The sequence below is a fragment of the Protobothrops mucrosquamatus genome, unplaced genomic scaffold (assembly GCF_001527695.2).
Source record: "Protobothrops mucrosquamatus isolate PMUCROS unplaced genomic scaffold, P.Mucros_1.0 scaffold14, whole genome shotgun sequence".
NCBI classification, from domain to species: Eukaryota; Metazoa; Chordata; class Lepidosauria; order Squamata; family Viperidae; genus Protobothrops; species Protobothrops mucrosquamatus.
The window spans coordinates 2,117,048-2,142,424 of record NW_015386401.1 but is presented as its reverse complement, the minus strand read 5'-3'; the positions used below and the strand labels follow the sequence as shown (position 1 = coordinate 2,142,424).

The 25,377-nt window shown below is 45.2% G+C and overlaps 1 protein-coding gene across 1 annotated transcript; it reads left to right on the top strand.

The window, feature by feature from the left end:
• Positions 1–913: 913 nt before the first annotated feature.
• On the top strand, positions 914–25,141 carry HOMER3 (homer scaffold protein 3). The gene is made up of 8 exons (XM_015810690.1): positions 914–1,096; positions 1,904–2,035; positions 3,476–3,583; positions 7,084–7,205; positions 12,273–12,429; positions 17,002–17,109; positions 23,336–23,416; positions 24,692–25,141. The coding sequence occupies exons 1-8, from the start codon at positions 914–916 to the stop codon at positions 24,878–24,880; spliced, it is 1,080 nt and encodes a 359-aa protein (XP_015666176.1). The 3' UTR covers positions 24,881–25,141.
• Positions 25,142–25,377: the final 236 nt, after the last annotated feature.

Here is a 25,377-nt window from a genome sequence, read left to right as displayed (position 1 = left end):
TTTCAGATTAACATTTTTAAAAAGCTTTAGTTGGTCCTAATCTAGAACTAATATTATGTGTGTTCTGCCTCCATTTAATTTCTCCTTTTCTGCGTTGTACAGTGTCCATTAACAGTGTACATTTCCATTGGTAGGAAATGAATCGGTTCCAGACTCTAACCAAAGTGGGATACTAGCCCAGCAACTCTACTAACCTAATGGTAGATGACCTGATCTTTTAACTACCTCTATTGCCAAACCAGCTGCCTTAATCAGTCTTAACCAATGTCAACAATTAGGTAATGTCTTATCTTAATCTTCCCACAATCTGTGTTTGTGTGCTTGAGTGTGTGTGTGTATGAGGAAGAGAGAGACAGAGTGTGTGCGTGAACATTGAAACTAACGGTTTTAAGATGTTGTAATCCCGTTTTTGATTAGAGCTTTGAGGTAGAAAGCAGTTGAAAAAGCTGAATTCATTTGTACTTCGATCTGGGTCAGAGTAGAGACAACATTATTTTTAGTCTTGAAAAACGATAAAAACTTGATTCTCATTACTAATACTGTATATGTCTGTCTGTGTGTGTGAGTATATTTCTATATTTCTAGGTAGGACCCCCCCCACACACACACACCAACATCCTTAAATATATCAAAATACCGCTTTTCTGATCACAACGAATATCTAAACTAGCTACCACAGACTCCCCTTTTCTGCACAATTAATACAAGAAGAAGAATAACAGTTTTAAGGCCTCATTTGTTAACTGTTGTCTGAGATCAGCCTCTTAAATTCTAATTTTGTCCCTACCCAGGGACTTCACATAACCCCTTGACCTAGAACGTGTTTGTGTGTCTCTGTGTGTATAAACTTAGAGAAATACATCCTTCGGTGATAGGGGTTGCCTAATTCTTCCCTGCTACAGTTGAGGTCCTTATGCTCTATTTTCTTCACTTCTGCAGGGAGCAACCAATTTTTAGCACCAGAGCCCACATTTTTCAGATTGATCCTGCCACCAAGAGGAACTGGATCCCTGCCAGTAAGCACGCCTTGACAGTGTCCTATTTCTATGATGCTACTCGCAATGTCTATCGGATCATCAGTGTGGGAGGCACCAAGGTGAGGCCTAAGGGTCAAGCAGCTTCTCCCCTGTCCAGTTTCTTGTTTTAAAACAATGATACTAGTAATGAAAAATAATTGCGATAATTATATTCTGTCCTTCTTTAAGGAAGTTAAGTTCTTAATACATTTTAATCATTCTTCATAACAGATTCTGTAGGGTGTATTAAGTTGAAATATGATAAACAGCCTCGTGTCAACCCAATGACCTTCATTGCCGAATGGGAATTTCTACCCATGTCTCCTGTGACATTGTGATCATACTGTTTTGGCTCTCCCAGAAAGATTTTTTTTAAATTAATGAAACAGTTTGATTTGGTCATGCAAAATTTCAAAGTATGCTTATTCAGATTTTCCAATTGTCTTGGTTTAGAGCAGGGGTAGGCAACCTTGGCTCTTTTATGACTTGTAGACTTCAACTCCCAGAATTCCTAAGCCAGCATGGCTCAGCTTGGAAACCTCTCCCTGTCCCCTCAGCATGGCTGGCTCAGGAATTCTGGGAATTGAAGTCCACGAGTCATAAAAGAGCCAAGGTTGCCTACCCCTGGTTTAGAGCCAATGAAGAACGTTTAAAAACATTTCCACCATGTTCATAATTGTGTGAGCAACTCTTCAAAGACTAAATTGTAAGCGTGATATGTGAGCTGTCCAGATACATTTAATTTGTTGTCGCTTGCCTGGGTATCCCTGCATCCGGCACCCATGCTTCTTATCATTTTTCAAAAACTATTCATGCAATTGCTAGTTGTGGAAATAACTCCTTTTCTAATCTGACTCTAAAAGTCTTGGTGTTTGTCTTCCTCATAGGCCATCATCAATAGCACCATCACCCCCAACATGACCTTCACAAAGACCTCGCAGAAGTTTGGCCAATGGGCAGATAGCAGAGCCAACACAGTGTATGGGCTGGGCTTTCCTTCTGAACAGCATCTCTCTCAGGTGATGACTTATAGGAACTGGATGGGGAAAAGACCATTTTACTAAAGTTTCTAAAGGACAGTTTGGATCCTACTAGCTTTTCCAAGAAAATATCGGCAGAGATCAGTGGGTGTTCTCATTTCTTCCATTGTTTTAAAGCTACAAAGACCAGTGTTTTAATCGCAGGGAGGATTTTACAGCTTTACAGAGTAACAAGATCAGTTATTGCAGCCAAATTAGATCAGTTTTCCCACCTTTCATGGTGTATTGGACTACGTCACCATCAATCCCAACCTGCAAAACCATTGCTTGGGAAAGAATAGGAATTCTACTTCCACAGATCTGGAGGCCAGCTGATTAGGGAAGGTTGATATAAACATGACTCATCTTTCTTAACAGTCCTTCTTTTGGACAAGAGGGAATAACCCCCCCCCCTCCCAAAGGCTTTCTTGATGTATCATTTAATATATTTTTGGCACTTACATTTTGAAAGTATTCTCATCATTATAAACTGACTTTTTTGCCTGCTGTTTTCTTTGAATTATCTCTTTATTACTTATAATACTCATTTTAATGTATTAAAAGTGTCTTTTTTTTCTCCTCACAATCATTCTGCGAAGTAGGTGAATGTAAGAGAAAGTACACAATACAGTATATGAGATTGTCTCAAGGTCATCCAGTGAGCTCCATGGCTAAATAGGGATTCAAAGCTGGGTTTCCTTAGTTTTAATCAATTTGTCTTGTACAAACAACCATGGGCACCTTTAATGATTCCGTAACATCGTCAAAGAATTCAGGCTGAAGAGTGAGGCCTAAAACTATAAAAAATAAAGCCGTTTGAGCAGATCTTCAGTTATTGGAAGACCTGTTCTGTGTGTTTGCTCCAGAGTGCAAATTGCAGGAAAGAGATTTTGAATAAACATTGGAAAAATTCCTTCTAGTGGCAATTGCTGATTAATGGTGGAACTGCCAGTCTGTATTCAGTAGCAATGGCTTATCTTGACTGGAAACACTTAAGCAGGGATGCTTTAATTGCAGTGTTCCTAACCAAAAGGGAAAATAAGAGGGATGAGGTGACAGCTTTCTTCTAACTCTAACTCAGAACCACTGTGAACGGCTGCTTCCCAACGTTTCCCATTATTGCAACAAAAGTGTTTGCTTAGGTAACAGTTAATTTGAAACTCAGTCCTAGAAAAGTGCTTATAGCTCTTAATTCGGCAGCCAAATCCTTACTCCTGTCCAGAAAACATTGATTTCCTATCATTCACAGTGTGGAAATCAATAGCCCTCAGCAAAAGAGAGGAAAGATGGCAGGAGAAAAGGAGAAGCTGATAATAGGAAGGTTGCGGTTTCACGGCTTAGTTTGGAAGTTCCAGAGCAGTAGATGACTTGTTGTTTTTTGGTGTTTTTTTTTGCATTTTGCATTTTGTTTGTCTTCTGTTCTGTATACTCTAAACACAGTTTGCAGCAAAATTCCAAGAAGTAAAAGAAGCCGCTCGCCTGGCCAGAGAGAAATCACAGGATAAAACTGAACTAACCAGCCCCGCCCTCAGTTTGACTTCCCACCAAGTAAGTCTGGAGGGACTAAGTCCCATATCCGTCGGTCCTTAGTGGGACGGCCGAATTCACTGCAAATTAAGCACGATTCAGGTCAAGGGCCTCTCTGTCAAGGACAGCAAATCTTTTCCGAAGTCAGAGCCCGTGGATTTAGAAAAAAGAAAAAGAAAAAAGCTCTTAGGCTCACATTTTGTTTTCACTGTTCTTTTTTATATATATATATATAATTTTTTATTAATTTTCAAATAAACAAATTCTTACAAATATGGTGTACATCATTAAAAAAAATACCATATTAAATATAATTGTGAAAGAATCAGAAGTGATCAGCCACCACCACCCCGCATCCGCCCTCTCTTACACCCTTCCTACCTACTTCCCTCTATCTCTTCTCCCCTCCTACCTACTCCTCTCTCCTCCTCCTCCCTTTCAACTACCCTACACATCCCACCTCCTTCCTTTCCTCATCCTTCGGATGCGATTTGGGGGTGTTAGCTGACCATCTCCTCTTCAAAGAATAAAAAATACATTATTTCTTTATAACATATTAATACACCAAATTTTACATATCTTTACCCCTTCATCCCCTTCCCCCACTGTTCTTTTTGTAAAGAAATTGCATAGTGCACAATTAGCGTCTGGTAGCGAATGGGGTATGATTTTGCGGGACTCTGAGAGGCTGCAAATAAAAAATAAAAAATGGCTGGGGAACTGCATGCAGCCAGCGTTCACAAGAAGTATCATCCATTTTGACTGGCAGTGGCTCTCCAGGATCCAAAACTGATCCTCCTCTCCCTGGCTGCCAGAGAGCCTTTTAATTGGAGATGTTGGGGACTGAACTGAAAACTTCTGCTGACAAGAAAGGTCCTTTACCGTTGAGATAAGCTTCTCTGACCCCAGCGATAGCAGATGCAAAGCTGAGTGTGCAGATACAGCAACAAAAAAAGTCAGGAAATCAGGTAACAGCAGAAGAGTCAGGCTTTGTGGCAGTAAGGCAGTTAAGAAACAATTTAATGAAGGGCTCTGAGCGCCAGCAAGAGAATGTCTTTAGCGCGCACACCCTGCCAGAGAGAGAAGTTCCCCGAGGATGGGGGCTCCAGCAGGAGTCCAAAAGCTCGGGAAACAAAATATCTGGTCCAGATTGGCTCCTGCAGAATGTCTTGCACTACCAGACAAGAAACGGGCTTTCTGAATTCATTCAACTTTAGCTTATAACAGTTTCTATTCCTGGGGGTCCCACTGCTTTAAGCGGACAATGGCAGAACTAGGAGGGTCTCTACACTCAGTTGTTTTTTTTCCTTTTTGGCTCTGCAGATTCCACAACTTGATTACTGATGTAGCTTAGTTTTGGATCCATACAATACACCGTATCGTAAACAGACAGGGTTTCACAGCATGCCAACCCACAGGAAAAAAAAAATATGAACCAAATTTGCTCAGTATGTTGCATGAGTGCAACCCCTAGGTTTAACTGACTCGGTTGAGTGTACCCATCCTATCAGTAGAGATCTCCTACAGCTTGGACTGTCTATTTAGGACAGACATGTCAAACACAAGGCCCGGGGGCCGGATGCGGCCCGCGAAGTGGTTTCATGTGGCCCGCGAAGACGTCCTGGAAACAGTGAGGGAACGGCCCCCGCTGCCTTGGCCCTGGCTCAGGCCGGCCGGGAGCCAATGTACACTTTTGTGGTGGCATCTATGCTGAAACGCATTCAGTCTTAGCTCCACAAGGCTGTCTGGAAACAGCAAAGGACCGGCCCCTGCCGCGTCGGCCCCACCCCCTGGGTGCATGCTGAGGAGGTGTCACCCTTTGTGAGGAATGAAGAAATGCACCATCGCCTGGAAGTGGCCAGCAAATGGCCCTTGCCTACTTCACATATCCGGCTTGATGGGCTCTGCCCTGGTCCCACCCCCTTCTCCCAGAGACCCTCAGATCTGTCCCGCTCCTGCCCAGGCCCCCACAGGCACCCTTGACGCGAATGATGTAGAGCTGGCCACGCCCACCCAGTAGGCCACACCCACTCCATCCACGACCACCCAGTAGGCCGCACCCACCCTGGCCACACACCCCCGCCCTCCCAGGGCAACTGCAATGCTGATGCGGCCCTCAATGAAATTGAGTTTGACACCCCTGATTTAGGATATGATCTGAGTGATTTACGTGCGTCCACAAATTATGCCTTTGATTTCCCCTGCCTCCTTGCTGCTTAGGAGAGAAGAAAGTAGACACCAGAGATTTATGGTTGGAGGACAGTCTCCTTCACACCACCACCAAGGGATGGCTGTTTTCCTCTGATCTCCTGGGTAACAGGGGTAGACGGATCTGGAGGATGAGAGGCATGTGTTCCCCAGGCTAGTCACAGATGGATTAGTAGTACACGAGGAGGAGGATGTCTGAACAGTCCATTGGCCTGGAGGAGACAAGAATATTAACTAACCCTGGAAAGAGAGCAGAGAGAGGAAGTTAATAGAATCATTGTCATGGTTCAGAAGTTCTAGCTGGGTGCTGAGATTAACCACTTGGAGATTGAGTGATTCAATTTGTTTGCCAGCCGTCTCACCCCAAGGTGACTCTGAGCGGCTTATAACAGTGAAAGCAATAACTCCATAGGCACATTTATCTAACTGCCATAAAAATACAGATTACAAATTATGACTAAAAGATGGGGAGGGAGGGAGTAGGATTGGTGGGAGGGAAGAAGGAGTTGGGATCTACTATTGGTCCATCAACAACCTCCAAGTGTGATGCTCTTCCATTGGGGCCCCAAGCCATCTAGCAGAGCCAGATCTTCAGGATCTGGTAGAACAGTGGTTCTCAACCTGTGGGTCGGGACCCCATTTGGGGTCGATCGACCATTTCACGGGGGTCGCCAAGCAAGGCTGTCCGCCATTTTTTTTGTTCGCCATTTTCCCCCCTTTTCCGGTGGGTGCCTTACCTCCCTTGGGCTGGGCCAGCTGGTGGTCGGCCTGCTCCGTCTCTGCCGCTTGCCAGCTATGCCTCGGCCGGCGTAGGGGGCGGAACCACGCATGCGAGGCGCTCCCGGGCAGGGAAAGTCCTCGACTTACCACCGGTTGGGTAGTCCTCGACTTACGACCGGTTGGGTAGTTCTCGACTTACGACCGGTTTAGTCCTCGACTTACAACCGGTTTAGTCCTCGACTTACGACCGGTTGGGGTCGCGTCATTAAAAAGGTTGAGAACCACTGTGGTAGAAGGTCAGGAGCGTGGAAAGTGACCTCACTTGGGGTGGGGTAAGGGAACAAGATGTTCCAAAGGGCAGGAGCCACGGCAGAGAAGACTCTTCTCTTGGACCCCGCCAGCCGGAATTCCCTGATGGCCCACAGCATGCCTTCTGTGCGGGCACGGATGGGGTGAATCGAGATGCTTTTTTTGTATTTGTATATGGGTGGGTGGGGGGGAGTGTAGAAGAATTGCTTAGCAAGCTGTCTTGAGGACAGCGAAGTCGACCCCTCCCTTCACGTGTTTGATTCTCATGTTCCTTTGCTTGACAGATTCTGGCCAGCCCCATCATTAGTTCCAATGGTCCCGGAGATGACAAGCTGTTCCGGAGCCAGAGTGCTGACATGGAGATGACAACAGAAAGAGAGCGCATTAAAAAGATGTTCTCTGAAGGGTGAGCCGCCAGTTAGGCAGTGATTCACATGGATACATATTCCGCATTTCATTTTCCACCGAGTGGTTTAACGAAAGCAAATGGCATTGTCAAGAAGATGCTAAGATACTGCTGTTTTATTTTTTAAATGCCAGTGAAGTTGTTGCTTTTGAGGACTATGTGTTGCTTTGGATTCAACCTTTTAAATTAAATGTCAGCCTTTTAAATTAAACCAGGTCAGGAAATAGACACCCACAAAAAATACTGGAACTCTATTGGTATAGGTCAGGGGTAAGCAACCTTGGTTCTTTTATGACTTGTGGACTTCAACACCCAAAGCTGGCTGAGGAATCCTGGGTGTTGAAGTCCACAAGTCATAAAAGAGCCAAGGTTGCCTACCCCTGCCTATAGGTCATAACATACAGTATAGAAAACCTGATAGTGTTTCTCTTTCCCTTCCTTGTACACTCAAGAGAATTGACATGGGGCAATCTGGAATTTCTTTTCTACTCTTTCCTGTCTTCTCAGGCTAAGTTGATGTTTTGATAATGCCCCTCACGTTTCTTGTTCAAGGCTGTCTCCACACACTTCTACAAAAGGTGCTTTAGAGCAGGGCTTTTCAACCAGTGGTACGGGTACCACCTGTGGTACATTGGCACCTGGCAGGTGGTACGCAACCATCCTAGAAAAGTGGTTGCGGGGGAGGGGAATGAGCTGAACCGGTGGCAGCACTGCACAAGCCTGAGCGAGAGACGGCTGGAGCTGCAGGGCTGTCAGGGCTCAGCGGAAGCACCAGGATCAGCGCCAGGCTCCAGCTGGAGCTCAGCACTGATCCTGGCACTTCTGCTGAGCCCAGAAGAGGCGCCGATCAGCTGGAATGTTGCAGCATCTCCAGGGTCTTGTGATTTACATTCAGATGCTTGGCAACTGATTCATATTTATTTATGACGGTCACAGTGTCCCAGGGTCATGTGAAGTGACCAAAACCTGCTGTAACCACCCAGCAGACGGGGGGAATAAAAACCAAACACCCCCCCCACCCCACCCCCGCTGCCAATCCTCAACAGAAATGCTCACAACAATGAAAACCTCAGACAGGAGGAAGAGCGCCACCAGGCGGGCGGGCAGGTGTCTTGCTCGGCTGTGGCTTGGGGGGGCACTTTTTTCAGTGCCATTGTAACTTCAAACAGTCATTAAGCGAACTGTTGTAAGTTGAGGACTACCTGTACTTTATCACTTTTTTCCTTTTTTTTTTTTTGGTTATCAAGTTTTTGACACCTTGCTAGGCGACTGGTGGTACTCAGATATTGCCATATCCTAAAAGTGGTACAATGGGTGAAAAGGTTGAAAAGCCCTGCTTTAGAGTACCCAGCGTGGGAAAAAATAGCGTGTATCTGCAATTCTTGAAAACAGCCACATTTTTTCCTGTGGATCACATGGCAGCTTCAAAGGCAGCTGTGTAGCCCCAGGAACAGATCGAACGGGCTTTTAAAGCATTGCAGACATTTGCCCTCTTGTGCACACCAGAGCACTTCCTTCTCTTTAAGTATACTATTTCCCCCCCCCTCTCTCTCACACACATACACACACACGCTTAGTTCTTTACTAATGGATGAAATACTGATTTTTTTTTAGAGTGCCACATTCAGCTCGTGATGAAGATATTTCCTGCTTTGCTCCTTCAGTATTCACCCTGCGACACACTTTGCTCCTGCTAAATTCAGATCACTAGGAAAATGTCTAAAATTAAATGCTAAATTGGAGTATGTGCTGATTACTGTGGCACTCATTTCCTTCCATTCACTGGCATAATTCTCTCTATTATCGGTGTGTGTTTGCGTATTAATAAATACCTGCAAAAAAAACCTCTAACATGATTGCAAAGAAATAGGGGTTTTTTTTGTAGTTTTTATCAATATTGTGCACTTTGCACACACAGATACAGTTCTACGCATAGCCACAACAATATTGTCTTTTGCAGTGTTTGTGAAATGAACATTTGCTAATGCAGAGAAAGCATAGCTTTCTCACAAAACTTTCAGTTTCTTACTAATTTTATGTCGTGTGGTATTGCTCCTCTTGGTTTTGTTTTTATTTTGTTACAAGCCGTTCTAGGAACTTTTAATTCACTGATGCAGTCTGAGAAATCTTGACTGCAGCCTCCAGAGGCCTCTAAAATTTGTTATTGAGCTGTCATTTTTCACGGGAGTGGGCAAAAATGTTTTGAAATGGGTTACTGCAGCATAGACAAACCGTGTCCAATACGAACGGCACGTGAATTCAACGAAGTCAATTTTAACTTTTGTTCGGACCTCCTGCGCTATTTTTTTTTCAAAGGTCGCCATAATTACACCGACTCCATCACCAGAGGTGATCGTTAGTCCTGATGAAATTGTGCCACCTTGGTTTATGTTGAAAAGCTACCCTAAAAATGCACTAAAAGAAACAGAGATCGCTCCAGGTTCATCGCTTCTGCTTTGGAAATATGAGCGAATCCTTTTAGAATCCCCCAAATCAAAGGACAAATTCACTTTCAGAAAATTTTAATGCAGCTGGGAATGCAGAAGAAAGTGGTGTGGCAGTCACCGCGCTGCTAAGCTGCTTATGTGTTCTACATGTGACATGTCTGATGTCACATGTAGAATTGTTGTCAGACAAATTAGCTACAGTATCAGGGTGTTCTCGTCCCGTTTCTTTTTTTGCAGTTACATCCCCCCCCCCGGGCTCTGTAGTTATGCTAATAATAATAATAATAATAATAATAATAATAATAATAATAATAATAATAATAATAATAATAATAATAATAGTAAAGTTGGAAGGAACCTTGAAGGTCATCTAGTCCAACCCCCTGCTCAGCCAGAAAACCCTATACCATTTCGGACAAATGGCTGTCCAGTCTCTTCTTAAAAACTTCCAGGGTTGGAGCATTCACAACTTCTGGAGGCAGGTTGTTCCACTGGTTAATTGTTCTAACTGTCAGGAAGTTTCTCCTTAGTTCTAGGTTGCTTCTCTCCTTGGTTAGTTTCCATCCGTTGCTTCTTGTCCTGCCTTCAGGCGCTTTGGAGAATAGCTTGACTCCCTCTTCTTTGGGGCAGCCCCTGAGATATTGGAACACTGCTATCATGTCTCCCCTCTTCCTTCTCTTCATTAAACTAGACATACCCAATTCCAGCAGCTCCATTATCAAAATCCTGGGAAGGAAAGTAAAGCATTGGATTTTGGTTATTAGTTCATTCTGTTTTTCCCAAAAACATGCCCCCCCAAATGAGTCAGGACTTGTGATACAATTTATTCATTTCCTTAGTCTTAACCCAGACATAGATTCCCTCTGTTTGTTTTTTCCCCCCCTAACCCGATATATCACAACAAGGGAATATACCTGGTTCTTTTTCTTTTTCCTTTTAACACAGAGTATAGTGTGCTTAACAAGGGAAGGCATATCACATGTGTTTAGAAATACCAGCGCCAGTAAGTTGAAAGCTGGCGATGGTTAACTTGTTTCCATGCAACTTGGCCACACGGTTAATTTTTGCCGCGTTGTGGCAGCTGGTGCCTCTGAACACTAAAGGTAAATATTAATTTTGAAAAACTAGCTTCCCTTTGGGGAAACAGTGTGTCTTCAGAGTTGCTCTACTGCAGTTCCCCAGAGTTTTTGTTCCTGGTAGAAGGCAAGATTTTATGTTCTGCTAAATTGATAATACTGTATTTTAATAGGGTTTTTACTTGGTTTTGTGAGCTCCGAGACATGTTGGTGACAACCATATTAATTCAGTGAAACTTTCCTTCCCTACCTATCAGAAATAAATCTTGAAAGCAATATGAGAAACCGCAGTTAATTCGGATACAACTGTTTAATTGCTCATTGGGTGTGGGTATTTTTAGAGGCTGTTTTATTCCGCCCGTTACTTTGAAATTCAGGATAACTATCTCCACGTATACCTGCCCTCGAAGCCCTTGTTAGAAATCCTTCTCCAACTTTGTTGCCCTTCATTTTTATTAACAACTGATTGATGGAAAATATGTCAGCTGCTGTAGGAAAGAGAGAAAGGTACAAGAAGTGTTAATACCACTTTACAATGCCTTGGTAAGGCCACACCTGGAATAATGCATCCAGTTTTGGTCACCGCGATGTAAAAAAGATGTTGAAACTCTAGAAAGAGTACAGAGAAGAGCAACAAAGATGATTAGGGGACTGGAGGCTAAAGCATATAACAGTGGTGGCGAACCTATGACACGCGTGCCAGAGGCGACACTCAGAGCCCTCTCGTGGGCACGCATGCCATGCCCCAGAGATGGCAACCGTCCCTCTTCAACCAGCCGCCCGCTAACTGGCCGAGGTCCCACATGGCCGGATGCATCCCAGCACCCATGCGCTCGCTAGCTTCTGTGTGCAGGGGCCAATGGTGTCAGGCAGCAGCCGCCCCGGCCCCTGCCTCGCCTTGCCCTGCGACAATGGCATCCCCGCCCTGCCTTACCTCACCTTACCCCACAGGACGAGCCTCCTGCCCACCACCCTACCTGCCAGAGACCCCCTGGACCTCCCCCAACCCTGCCCGGCCCCCACAGACGTCCCTCCCCACGAGCAACATCGAGGTGATCACACCCACATTGGCCACACCCACCCAATCTGCCATGACCACCACAGCCACGCCCATCCAGTGGGCCACGCCCACCTGGCACCCAGCGATAAAAAAGTGGGTTTTAGGTTGCAGTTTGGGCATTCGGTCTCTAAAAGGTTCACCATCACTGACCTAGAATTAAGGAGAAACTTCCTGACAGTGAGAACAATTAACCAGAGGAACAACCTGCCTCCAGAAGCGGTGAATGTTCCAACGCTGGAAGTTTTTAAGAAGAGACTGGACAGCCATTTGTCTGAAATGGAATAGGTTCCCTGCCTGAGCAGGGGGTTGGACTAGATGACCTTCAAGGTCCCTTCCAACTTTTTATTATTATTATTATTATTATTATTATTATTATTATTATTATTATTATCATCATCATCATCATCATCATCATCATCATCATCATCATCATCAGTAAAATACTTAGAATGCTTTGCATGATTCCTGTCCCTGTGTCTCCCAGGTCTGTTTGCGAAGTCCAGTGGGAAGCCGAATTTTTCACTCTGCAAGACAATAACAACAAACTGGTGGCTGCGTTGCATGAAGCTAATGCCAGTGTGGAGCAATGGAAGCAGCAGCTGGCGGCATATCAGGAGGAGACCGAAACGCTGCGCCAACGAGTGAGTGGAGGTCCAAGAGGTTTATTCAAGGTTCTCCGATAGAGGAGGGATAAGGAAGTAGGGCATCCTCATCCTCACGGCGCCTATCGGCCTGACCAGTGGGGCCCTCTCCCGCCAAACTCCTTTGAGGCCTACAGAGCTAGTCCTTGACTTACAACAGCTCGTTTAGTGACCATTCGAAGTTACAATGGCACTCCAAAAAGTGACCTACGACCATTTCTCAGATTTGCAACCATTGCAGCATCTCCGTGATCACATAATCAAAATTCAGGCGCTCGGCAACTGACTCGTATTTATGACGGTTGCCGTGTCCCGTGATCATGTGATCCGCTTTTGCCACCTCCTGACAAGCAAAGTCAATGGGGAAGCCAGACTCACTTAACAACCCTGTGACTAACTCCGTGGTGGCGAACCTATGGCACGTGTGCCACAGGTGGCACGCAGAGCCATCTCTGTGGGCACACGCGCCGTCGCCCCAGTCCTAGGCCTTCAGCTGGGTTTTATAAAACCTTTTTGCTTTAGGCCTCCGCCGCCGTGTGCAAAAAAAAAAAAAAGGTTCAATCAATCAATCAATTTCAACTTCTCTCGGGGGAAAAAAAAGATCTCGCTAAGTTGGAATTGATTGATTGAACTTTTTAGCCCCACCCAGTCTGCCGTTCTCACCGCAGCCACGCCCACCCAATGGGCCATGCCCACCCAATGGACCACACCCACCCAATGGGCCACGCCCACCCGGCACCCGACAATACATAAGTGGGTTGCAGTTTGGGCACTCGGTCTCTAAAAGGTTCGCCATCACTGGACTAACTTAACAGCTGCAGTGATTCACTTAACAACTGTGACAGGAAAGGTTGCAAAATGGGGCAAAATCAACTTAACAACCGTCTCACATAGCAACAGAAATTTGGGGCTCCGTGGTGGTCATAAATTGAGGGCTACCTGTAGAGGTTTGTTGAAAACCTGACTCTTAGCATTGCAATCCCAATTGTCATTTTCGGCGTTTGTAAAGCTTCCGGTCCAACAAATGAAAGAAGGGTAACTTCAAACAGTCACTAAATAAACTGTTGTAAGTCAAAGACTACCTGTTGGAAAAGAAATGCCTCTCTAATGGCACGATAAATGCAATCAATTTAGCTTCTCTCTATAGAATTTTGCAATATAAAACATACATGCTGCTGTCTGGCTTTGAGGTTGCACACCAAATTCTTATGGAGCCTTGGTTTCCTGTAAGGCCTTGGTGAGGAAAGGGCACCACGGGGAAGCACTTCTGAGGTTGTACGTGCTATTTTCTCCCCAATCCCTGCTTTGTTCTACTTAATGACAACCAGCTAGTGCTGAGCAGTGGCAAACAGACTTTTTCCTACTTACTGTCTAAACCAGTGGTGGCGAACCTATGGCACGCGTGCCAGAGGTGGCACTCAGAGCCCTCCCTGTGGGCACGCGCACCATGCCTTGGAGATGGCAACTGTCCCTCTTCAACCAGCCACCCGCTAATTCGCCGAGCTCCCATGTGGCCGGATGCATCCCAGCATGGCTGGTTTCCCTCCCCCCCATCCCATCCCTCCTGGCCTCGCATGCTCTCCTTTTCCTGGGCACGACCCACTGTATCGCCTCCTCAGCTGTTGGCTGGCCGTCCAGCTCAGAGGCGGCTTCTCTGAACTGCTGGCGGTGGGCTGCGGAGCCCCAGAGTGAGCCGGTTGAGGGGCTGGCAGTCTGTGGTTGCTGACGGACACTGTTGGTCCCCATGCGCTTGCTGGACTCTGTGTGCAGGGGCCAATGGTGTCAGGCAGCAGCCGCCCCGGCCCCTGCCTCTCCTTGCCCCACGGCAATGGCACCCCCATCCTGCCTCGCCTTGCCTTGCCTCACCCCGCAGGACGAGCCTCCTGCCCACTGCCCCACCTGCCAGAGACCTCCTGGATCTCCCCTAACCCTGCCCAGCCCCCACAGATGTCCCTCCCCATGAGCAACATCGAGGTGACCACGCCCACCTTGGCCACACCCACCCAGTCTGCCATGACCACATCCATGCCCACCCAGTGGGCCACGCCCACCCAGCACCTGGCGACAAATAAGTGGGCTTTGGGTTGCAGTTTGGGCACTCGGTCTCTAAAAGGTTCGCCATCACTGGTCTAAACATTGCTACTAAAGTCTGCTAAAGACATGCGAGTTTTAAGAAAGGCGGCTCAGAGCCTACTTTGACTTTCTTTTAACCTTCATTCATAATGTTTATCTACTGCAGCAGCTTTGCTACACTTGAGAATCTGTGTGCGGCAAAACAGATTTTATTTGTAGATCAATCCAGCCCCGCTTGATGCTCTTTGCCATTCAGGCTGATTTGGTAATGAATGAAGCCATCATTTGCTTTCCAACTTCTCCTACTCCAAACATTCCTTCCTAGAATTTGGGGTTCCAAATTACTCGGACATTCAGTAATTCCAAAGCTCTGCTGATAAAACTTCTGGCTTTGATATATAAGAGCAATTCTGTGAATGAATAGAGAGATTTCTGGCTTTAAGAAAGCTGATAAAGCATATGTTTGCATTTGTGTTTGTGTGTGTGTGTGTCAGAGAGATTGAGAAGAAATAGCAGTGATTGCGCTTGAAAGAAATGAAAGGGTACAGAAAAGTCGAAGCACACGTCAGGAGAATAGCCTAAATTTCAGGCAGAAATAATTGTACGTTTCCTAGTAATCTTGCCATCTGAACTGTTGGATGCATCATTCTTGTTCAACAAATTGTCTCTTTATTGATGCGGAATATGGGAGGAATCATCTGGTGTGAGATTTTACTTCTGTTTTCTGCTGGTGTTATGTACATAGAAGCTGAATAAGTATGGGCTATTCTCTGCCCTTGCTAATTACATACAGTATTGTACCAGTAGTTCTGGAAAGTCCCTGCCTTTTGATAGGTATAGATACGTAGAGATATAGGAATTATATGTATTACGTACATTACTGCATTTCATGCTGATAGAAGTAAGTCTTCATCCTGGTTCGTCCAAGCCTGGAATAAATAAGCAAACATGGCGACTGCTTTGGGAAGAAGGTTACAGTTTATTGCAGAAGAAAGATGGTCCTTGCAAGAAGGAGCAGAGGAGAAAAAAGAGACTGGGCACATGGGTAGAAGGTTTTTACACCCCCTCTAGCCCTGTTTGGAATAGTTTCCTGTTCCTGTGGCATGAACTTTGAGGCTATTTCTGAGTGTTTTTCTAGGCCTTGATATCTGTGGTTTAATCCGATTATCATATCCTGCTTCCCAGGTGATGGGGCTAATGACTCCTAGAGTTTGGGTGGGGCATGCAGATTTTCTCTTTGTCTTCTTGATTGCTCTGGCTTCAACTTTCTGATGGTTTTACATCTGCATTTGTATGGGGCTAGGTCTTGCTTGGGGCAGAGAGATTTGGATCCAAAGTTGGTTTCTGCTTTTTAAAATACTTTTGAGGAAATATATATTTCTGCCCTTTTAATATTTCCTTCTCTGGGGCTCTGACTTCCCACAATGCTTTTCTCTCTTCCTCTTTTTGCCTTTTGCCTTTTTGATGTCGTGCTGATTTTAATATAGCATCAAGCTATATCTTGCTAGCTGTGCCACAAGTATGCTTACTCTGGTCTGGATATAGGGACTGACTGGGAGAGCTCTGGATGCAAATTAAACTGGAAATTATCCACCGTAATTTCTCAGCATGAATTATATTACATTAGAAAAGGGCTGCAGGGGTTTTATTGGGCTTAAGGTTATGGCATTTAGGGAAAAGAACTGAGTATCAGTGGTTTGAGAAAGAATCTAATCCAGTGGTTCTCAACCTATGGGTCGCGACCCCATTTGGGGTCGATCCACCATTTCATGGGGGTCGCCAAGCAAGGCTGTCCGCCATTTTTTTCCCCCTTTTCTGGTGGGTGCCTTACCTCCCTTGGGCTGGGCCAGCTGGTGGTTGGCCTGCTCCGTCTCTGCCGCTTGCCAGCTACGCCTCGGCCGGCGCAGGGGGCGGAACCACGCATGCACGGCGCTCCCGGGCAGGGAAAGTCCTCGACTTACGACCGGTTGAGTAGTCCTCGACTTACAACCGGTTTAGTCCTCGACTTACGACCGGTTTAGTCCTCGACTTACGACCGGTTGGGGGTCGCGGCATTAAAAAGGTTGAGAACCACTGATCTAATCAGTCACTAACTTTCTTTTAAGACATATAAAACTCCAGAAATTTTACAGTCCTCCTGTTCAGAACAAACATTCTAATATAGGAACTCAAGTATGGAAAGTGGATGGACTGTCACAAGCAAATAAAAGATTATGCAGATGGAGGTCCTATCCTCCACTTATCTCCCTTAAGCAGAGCATTGAGCATAAATGAGGGTATTGCCGCTTAGCATCCAGGTCTTTCAGGGTGGTTTGTGGGTAGAAGACGATCCATTTTGTGGTCTTTTTGTCATAAAGATTGTTCGCAGTTCATCTCAAATCCCTGTCTTTTTCAGACTCAAGTTTGTGGTCATGATTATTTGGTAGCCCATCACTTTTCAACAATTCTGCTGACAGTGTCCTAATTAACTCCATTCTCCTTCTCCCCAATTTCCCGTAGGTGGCAGAGCTGGAAGCCCAGAGAGGCCAAAATTCCTCAGGCGATGTCAGGAAAGAGACCTGCCCGGCTTTAGAAGAGCTGGAACAGTTGGTGAAGGCCAAAGATGAGGTCAGTAGTTGCATCCCAGATCTCTCAGCTGCCACTCTAGAGCAGAGCTTATACATTCAGAAGTCCACAATTAAAAACAAGAGGGGAGATTCTCTGGGTGGTCTTAGATAAGTAATTATATGATAAAGGAGAATATTTGTAGCTCAGGGGTGACCTGAAGGGGTCCTTGGTGCTCTCTGAGCTTGCTTGTTTCCTTGCAGACGTTTCACTACCCCAACTAGGTAACATCATCAGTGGCAGTAAGTAATTCTCTGCATCTCATTCTGCAAGATTAGATTAGTAATAACCCTCTATTTGCAGATTGGAACAAAAAATGACTTGGGCTGTGTTTGCCAGTCTGTTTCGAGGTTAAATTCAAAAGCGCTGTTATTAACTTACAAAACTAAACATGGCGTGCAGGTGGCTTATTTGTTGGTTTGCCTCTGCACATCTACCCATCCCATCAGATCCACCGGAAAGGGCATGTTGTGGGGTCCCATTGATTACAGAACAGAATTAACAGAATAACAGAGTTGGAAGGGACCTTGGAGGTCTTCTAGTCCAACCCCCTGCACAGGCAGGAAACCCTACACCATTTCAGACAAATGGCTGTCCAGTCTCTTCTTAAAAACGTTCAGTGATGGAGCACCCACAGTTTCTGGAGACAAGCCGTTCAACTGGTTAATATTCTCACTGTCAGAAAAAAATTTCTTAGTTCTGTGTTGCTTTTCTTCTTGATTAGTTTCCATCCGTTGCTTCTTGTCCTGCCTTCAGGTGCTTTGGAGAAGAGGTTGACCCTGTCTTCTTTGTAGCAGCCCCTTAGATATTGTAAGACTGCTATCTGAATAACAAAGTTGGGATCTTGGGTGTCATCTAGTCCAACCCCTTGCTCAGGCAGGAAACCCTATACCATTTCAGACAAATGGCTGTCCAGTCTCTTCTTAAAAACTTCCACTATTGGAGCATTCACAGCTTCTGGAGACAGGTTAATAATAATAATAATAATAATAATAATAATAATAATAATAATAATAATAATAATAATAATAATAATAATAATAATAATAATAATAAAGTCAAAATTGAGAAGACAGCAACAGACAGTAAGTGCCGCCTATGCAAAGAAGCTGAAGAAACAGTGGACCACCAGGTAAGCTGCTGCAAGAAGATTGCACAGACTGACTACAAGCAGCGGCATGACAAAGTAGCAACAATGGTGCATTGGAAGATCTGCAAGAAATATCATTTGCCTGTAAGCAAAAACTGGTGGGATCATAAAACAGAGAAAGTCATAGAAAATGATAAAATTAAACTGCTCTAGGACTTCAGAATTCAAACAGACAAGCACCTGCAACATAACACCCCAGACTTAACAATTGTCGACAAGAAAGACAAAAAAGTCTGCAGTGGACGTGGCAGTGCCTGGGGACAGCAGAATAGACGAGAAAGAACTGGAGAAGATAACAAAATACAAAGACCTACAAATAGAAATAGAAAGACTGTGGCAAAGGCAAGCAAGGGTAGTACCAATAGTAATAGGCGCCTTGATATGCATTAATAGTTATATAACTAAAATGTGTAATGTTAGAATTGAAATGTATGTATGTTAATGCATTTTATGTTTGAAAGATGTATAATTTTTTCTATTTTAAAAATAAAAATTTTCAAAAAAAAAAAAAAAAAGTAATAGGCGCCTTGGGTGCAATCCCGAAACAACTGGAGCACCACTTGAACACCATTGGCATTGACAAATTCACCATTAGTCAATTGCAAAAGGCGGCCTTACTAGGAACCGCTTCCATCTTGCGACGATATCTGTAATACCATCAAACATCCACATCTGCCGATCCCAGGTCCTGGGTAAGCACTCGATAGGTAGACAAAATGCCAAATCCAGTCTGAACATCTGGCTGAACATCTGGCTTATTATGATCAATAATAATAATAATAATAATAATAATAATAATAATAATAATAATATTTAAGCAGTGTCATCTGACGGGATGCAGGAGGAGACCCTTTTCTGCCACAGCACCTGCCCTTTACAACACTGTCTCCACCCACCCACCCAGGGAGATTAAATTGGACTCAAGCCTGCTTGCCCTTTGAAAGATTGTAAAAACATGGTTTTGTCAACTGACCCGGAGATCTGGTCACAGTTTGGAATTTGCTAGATGGTTATACTGACTGATCCATGAGTTGCCTGCTTTTTATGCTTTTCGCTTTTAATCTGAGTCTTAATCAGTTCTGTTTATTATTTGGTTTTCAGGATGATTGCGTTGTTACTCTTTTCCTCCACTTTATTTATTGTTTGTGTTATTTGGTTCTCTTTTTTTAACTACGTGGGCCACCCAGAGTCACAAATGTGAGATGGGCAGCTGTACAAATATAATATAAACAAATAGCTACAATGAGCCAGCCTAGAATACAAAGCCAGGTCACACAACGTGTTCACTGATCAGAGGGTTTGAATCCACAATTTTGGGTTAATTGAGTCAATTAGAGGGAAGCTACTTGCTCTTCGGTGGCAAAGGCTCCCGGAACACCCGAGGCATTTCCTGGAGAAACTGGATGGAGCGTCTGCATTATCCTAATTGTCAGCTTGATTAATGTGACGGTGCTGCCAGAATCCCTGGCAAGGAGATTTGGCTGGGCTAGCAGGTGATCAAATTAAACTGTGCTGAGGAAACAGTACTTCAGGAGTCACTGATGCTGGCTTGCTTTTCTGTCCTTTACTGCAGTAATTAGAATTTGCATGTTTCTAATATCCAAGGTGATTATGCTGGGGGCTCATTACCAACCTTCCTTTTCCTGGAATTGTGCAGGAGAGATAAGTAGCCTAAAATACGTCTGAAGTGTCTGAGAACATGTGTGAACCTCTGCCTATATTTGTTGATACAATAAGATGCTGAGACTCTAGAAAGAGTACAGAGAAGAGCAACAAAGAGGATCAGGGGACTGGAGGCAAAAGCATATAAGGAACGGCTGCTGGAATTGCGTATGTCTAGTTTAACGAAGAGAAGGACGAGGGGAGACATGATAGCAGTCTTCCAAGATCTCAGGGGCTGCCACAAAGAAGAGGGAGTCAAGCTATTCTCCAAAGCACCTGAAGGCAGGATAAGAAGCAACGGGTGGAAACTAAGCAAGGAGAGAAACAACCTAGAACTAAGGAGAAACTTCCTGATAGTGAGAACAATTAACCAGTGGAACAACCTGCCTCCAGAAGCAGTGAATGCTCCAACACTGGAGGTTTTAAAGAAGAGACTGGACAGCCATTTGTCCGAAATGGTATAGGGCAGTGATGGTAAACCTTTTAGAGACCGAGTGCTCAAATTTCCACCCAAAACCCACTTATGCATCGTCGGGTGCTGGGTGGGTGTGGCCATTGGGTGGGTGTGGCCCATTGGGTGGGTGTGGCTGCAGTGGTAACAGCAGACTGGGTGGGACTAAAAAGTTCAATCAATCAATTCCAACTTTGCAAGATCTTTTTTTTTCCCGCGAGAAGTTGAAATTGACTGATTGATTGAACCTTTTTTTTTTTTTTTTGCACACGGCGGCGGAGGCCTAAAGCGAAAAGGTTTTATAAAACCCAGCTGAAGGCCTAGGACCGGGGTGACGGTGCATGTGCCCACAGAGAGGGCTCTGAGTGCTGCCTCTGGCACCCGTGCCATAGGTTCGCCACCACTGGTATAGGGTTTCCTGCCTGAGCAGGGGGTTGGACTAGATGACATCCAAGGTCCCTTCCAACATTGTTGTTGTTGTTATTGTTATTATTATTTACAAATGGGAGCCAGTGTGGACAGAGGTGCGCACTCTCATTACACACAGCAAGCAAAGCAAGTGGCCTAGCTAGTAATTGCATTACTGATGCATTATTGATGCACTACTATATTATTACTGATTCTGAGGCGTACGAGCCCTCTTTCGCTATTCAGAAACAGAGCTTGACAACCTTTTGCCTCCAGCTACTTCCTTGCTTATTATGCCTTCAATGAGCCCAGATGGAGAAGAGACTCAGCCAGGGACAGAAATGCTCAGGGGAAACCACACAAGAATAAGGAGCGCTCCATTCATGCACACAATGACTGCAGTTGCCTGTAAGGGAGACACAAAGCTAAAAAGCAGGAAGAGATGAGAATAGGATCCAACTCACTATTTGCAAAGAAAGAAAAAAAAAAACCCAAAACATACAGCTTTTGAAAACTTAAATCCACATTGCATACCTCCACAATTCACCAGCATGTAAAAGTGGACAAAATGACAGTATACACCCCAAATTCTTAACCTGGTTAACCACTGCTCCGGTCCTTGCAGCTTTCATCTACCATCACTTAATCATGCTAATTGAGTCAGAAACTATTATTTGGGGGAACATTTCTACCTAGCTGCAATCAAATTACCCTAAGCAGTTTGATTATGATTTTGTTCCATTACATCAGTGTCAACTGCTAGTGAACAGCTGAGATTTTTTCCCCCCCAGAATAATCTGTTTTCTAATTGGTCCATCGGGCTTTCCAGACTTTACACCACTGTTTTAATCAAGTCCATCCATCTTGCTGCTGCTCATTCTATTTTTCCCTTTTTTCCCACTTTTCCCAGCATTGCAGACTTTTCTGTAGAGCTATGTCTTCACAAAATATGATCGTTTGAGCCTGGTCATTTGTGTCTTGAGTGAAAACTGTGGATTGATTTGTTTTCTATGATGCATTTGTTCGCCTTATTGGCTGCCCATATTATTCTTAGGAGTCTTTTCCAAATCAAAGGTCAAAATCTTCAGTACTCTTTCTATCCTGCTTCTTCAAGGTCCAACTTCCACTGCTTATAGGTGGAAATCATTGCATGCACAATTCTGATTTTGTATGGGATTGACTTGCCCCATCCATGCAGGCAGAGGAGGCAGGCTGCAGGCCCCATCGGCCAGAGAATTCTGGCTGGTGGGGTCCAGGAGGAGGGTCTCCTCTGCTGTTGTGCCTGCCCTCTGGAACATCTTGCCCCTCCCCCCCCAGCGAGGTCAGCTCCAATCACATGAAGTATTAATACCACTTTACAATGCCTTGGTAAGGCCACACTTGGAATACTGCATCCAGTTTTGGTCACCACGATGTAAAAAAGATGCTGAGACTCTAGAAAGAGTACAGAGAAGAGCAACAAAGATGATTAGGGGACTGGAGGCTAAAACATATAAGGAACAGTTGCTGGAATTGGGTATGTCTAGGTTCATGAAGAGAAGGACGAGGGGGGACATGATAGCAGTCTTCCAATATCTCAGGGGCTGCCCCAAAGAAGAGGGAGTCAAGCTATTCTCCAAAGCACCTGAAGGCAGGACAAGAAGCAATGGATGGAAACTAATCAAGAAGAGAAGCAACCTAGAACTAAGGAGAAACTTCCTGACAGTGAGAACAATCAACAAGTGGAACAACTTGCCTCCAGAAGCGGTGAATGCTCCAACACTGGAAGTTTTTAAGAAGAGACTGGACAGCCATTTGTCTGAAATGGTATAGGGTTTTCTGCCTGAGCAAGGGGTTGGACTAGATGACCTCCAAGGTCCCTTCCAACTTTATTATTATTATTATAGTTGAACCCTCCTGATCTTCCATGAGAGCCTATAGATCTGACTCTGCCAGTGGGCTTGGGGCACCAAAGGAGGGGCTTCATGTGGGAAGTGGTTAATAGATTAATATCAGATCCCCCTCCCCCACTCATCCTACTCCCTCCCTCCCTGATACAATTTGCATTCCATGCCCAGGGAATCTTCCCTTAATGTTCTCACGATTGCCAGGTTCATTCATTTGGATTTTTTGAGAGGATACAGAGATTTGTAAACGTGGTTTGTCTTCCCAGTTTATGGCATCTGTTTCTTTTGAACAAAATACCTTAAGCTTAAAACTACACCTCCTGACTTGAGCGGACGAGAAGGTTCACACAACATCTGGACCGTGAAGAGATCCCATTACCCGTATTATGTGAATCTTCCATTGAGCGGGATTTATTTTATTTTTTTTACCTTCCTCTCTGTTTCCAAGCTCAGTCCCTGATCCTCAGTGCCAAGTACTGGAAAGAGCAGCCATGATTGGGAGATGATTGTCCCCCCCCCAAAAAAATCTTCCACTTCATCTGAAAGTTTAATCTGCCCTGTTTCCAAAAATAAATTGTGGAAGTATGAATTACATTTTTCACGCTCAGTTTTGTTTTAACATAGCTTCTCCATTTTCTTTCACGATATCCTCCCCGCCCACTCATGATTCAGGAGCTTCAACAACTGAGAAGCCAAAAGGGCCTTCAACAGCAACCGGATGATGAATATGAGGAAACCCGCCAAAAGGTGCAGGTAACAAAGATAACGGCGGGTGAGAAATGATTATGGAAAAAGTCCAAGGGAGGACATGACGAAATACCTGTGAAACGTAGAAACGGGGTGGGTTTCTTTGCCACCACGCAGCTTTTGTTGTGAACAGTTCTGATGTGATTCATGTCTTTGTTTCTTCCTGGTTGGCTTTCCTCTTGACCGTCTGGTTTAGATTATTTGTCATAAGCTATGATCATAGATGATTAGATGGTATGATTATGAATATTTGAAGCCACCTCATGCCAGATCAGATGCCTCTAGCTCAGAATATCCCCAACTTTGTGTGGGTTCCCAGAGATAAAAGTTTTCCCAGTTCTACCGTAGCAGAGATCCTTTTACGGAGGAGATCCCTGGGGGGAGTGGGGGAAGTCAGCCTTAGAGCAGGGCTTTTCAACCTTTTCACCCGTTGTACCACTTTTAGGATATGGCAACATCCGAGTACTACCAGTCGCCTAGCAAGGTGTCAAAAACTTGATGACCCAAAAGAAAAAAAAAGAAAAAAGTGATGAAGTATAGGTAGTCCTCGACTTACAACATTTCGCTTAGTGACTGTTCAAAGTTACAATGGCACTGAAAAAAAGTGCCCCCCCCAGCCACAGCTGAGCAAGACACCTGCCTGCCCACCCGGCGGCACATTTGTGAGCATTTCTGTTGAGGATTGGCAGCGGGGGTGGGGTGGGGGGTGTTTGGTTTTTATTCCCCCCCGTCTGCTGGGTGGTTGCAGCAGGTTTTGGTCACTTCACATGACCCTGGAACACTGTGACCGTCATAAATATGAATCAGTTGCCAAGCATCTGAATGTAAATCACAAGACCCTGGAGATGCTGCAACATTCCAGCTGATCAGCGCTTCTTCTGGGCTCAGCAGAAGTGCCAGGATCAGTGCTGCTTTCCAGCTGATTGGTGCTTCTTCAGGGCTCAGCAGAAGCACCAGGATCAGCGCCGAGCTCCAGCTGGAGCCTGGTGCTGATCCTGGCGCTTCCGCTGAGCCCTGACAGCCCTGCAGCTCCAGCCATCTCTCGCTCAGGCTTGTGCGGTGCTGCCACCAGTTCAGCTCATTCCCCTCCCCTGCTACCACTTTTCTAAGATGGCCACGTACCACCTGCCAGGTGCCAATGTACCACAGGTGGTACCCGTACCACTGGTTGAAAAGCCCTGGCCTAAGAAGCTCAGGTTCCTCTTCAGGGAGTGCCCAAGCCAGGCCTGACCAAGCTGACGGGTGTTTGATTCGCAGGACTCCTCCTTTCTCTTTCCTTAGGAGCTAGAGAGACAGAACGCAGAGCTGGAGCGGCGCTTGCATCTGGCCGAACAGGCCCTCTCGGAGACCCTTTCCGAACGGGAGAAGATGCACCAGGAGGTAGCTAAATTGGCAGAGATCATGGACATGAAAATATTTGAGCTGAGCGAGCTCAGACAAGACTTGGCTAAACTTGTGGAGAGCAACTGAAACCAGGAAACGCCGTAGAGGAAGAGCGCAACCCTCCTTTAACACCAGCCTGGCGGGCGTGGACGATCGGTGTGGATAAGAAGTGAAGACGGCTGGACTTGTCCAGCGGTTGCATCCTTTCGCCTCTGGGTGGACATCTTGGGAGAAGCGAGTCTAGAGGAGGTAGCGACTGGAGAGGACCTCCCAGCCAATTTCTCCAGCCTTATTGCCCTTTCGGATGCTTCCATTTCTATAAACCGTGATGTGTTTTTTGCCTAGCCTGAGGCAGTATGATGGGTTTTTCCGCCCCGGTAGTTTTTGATAGAGAACTCTTAACTCTTCCCCTCAGCCGTCCTACGGAACCAACGACTGAGTCAGAATCCCCCTAGTGTTCCCGTAGCCCTTGTGTTGTGTTTTTAGCAAGACTGCTTTTTATAGATGACTAAAAGCTTCCCTGTGCAGTCAAGCACTCTTAGAGAAATCCTGACTCCATTTTGGGGGGGGGGGAAATCTTGAGA

Excerpts from the sequence above, each read along its gene's own strand:
- HOMER3 (XM_015810690.1), top strand. The coding sequence starts at position 914 with ATGCTCTATTTTCTTCACTTCTGCAGGGAGCAACCAATTTTTAGCACC. Across the intron at positions 17,110-23,335 it reads TGGTGAAGGCCAAAGATGAG|GAGCTTCAACAACTGAGAAG; the intron begins GTCAGTAGTTGC and ends CTCATGATTCAG. Across the intron at positions 23,417-24,691 it reads AAACCCGCCAAAAGGTGCAG|GAGCTAGAGAGACAGAACGC; the intron begins GTAACAAAGATA and ends CTCTTTCCTTAG.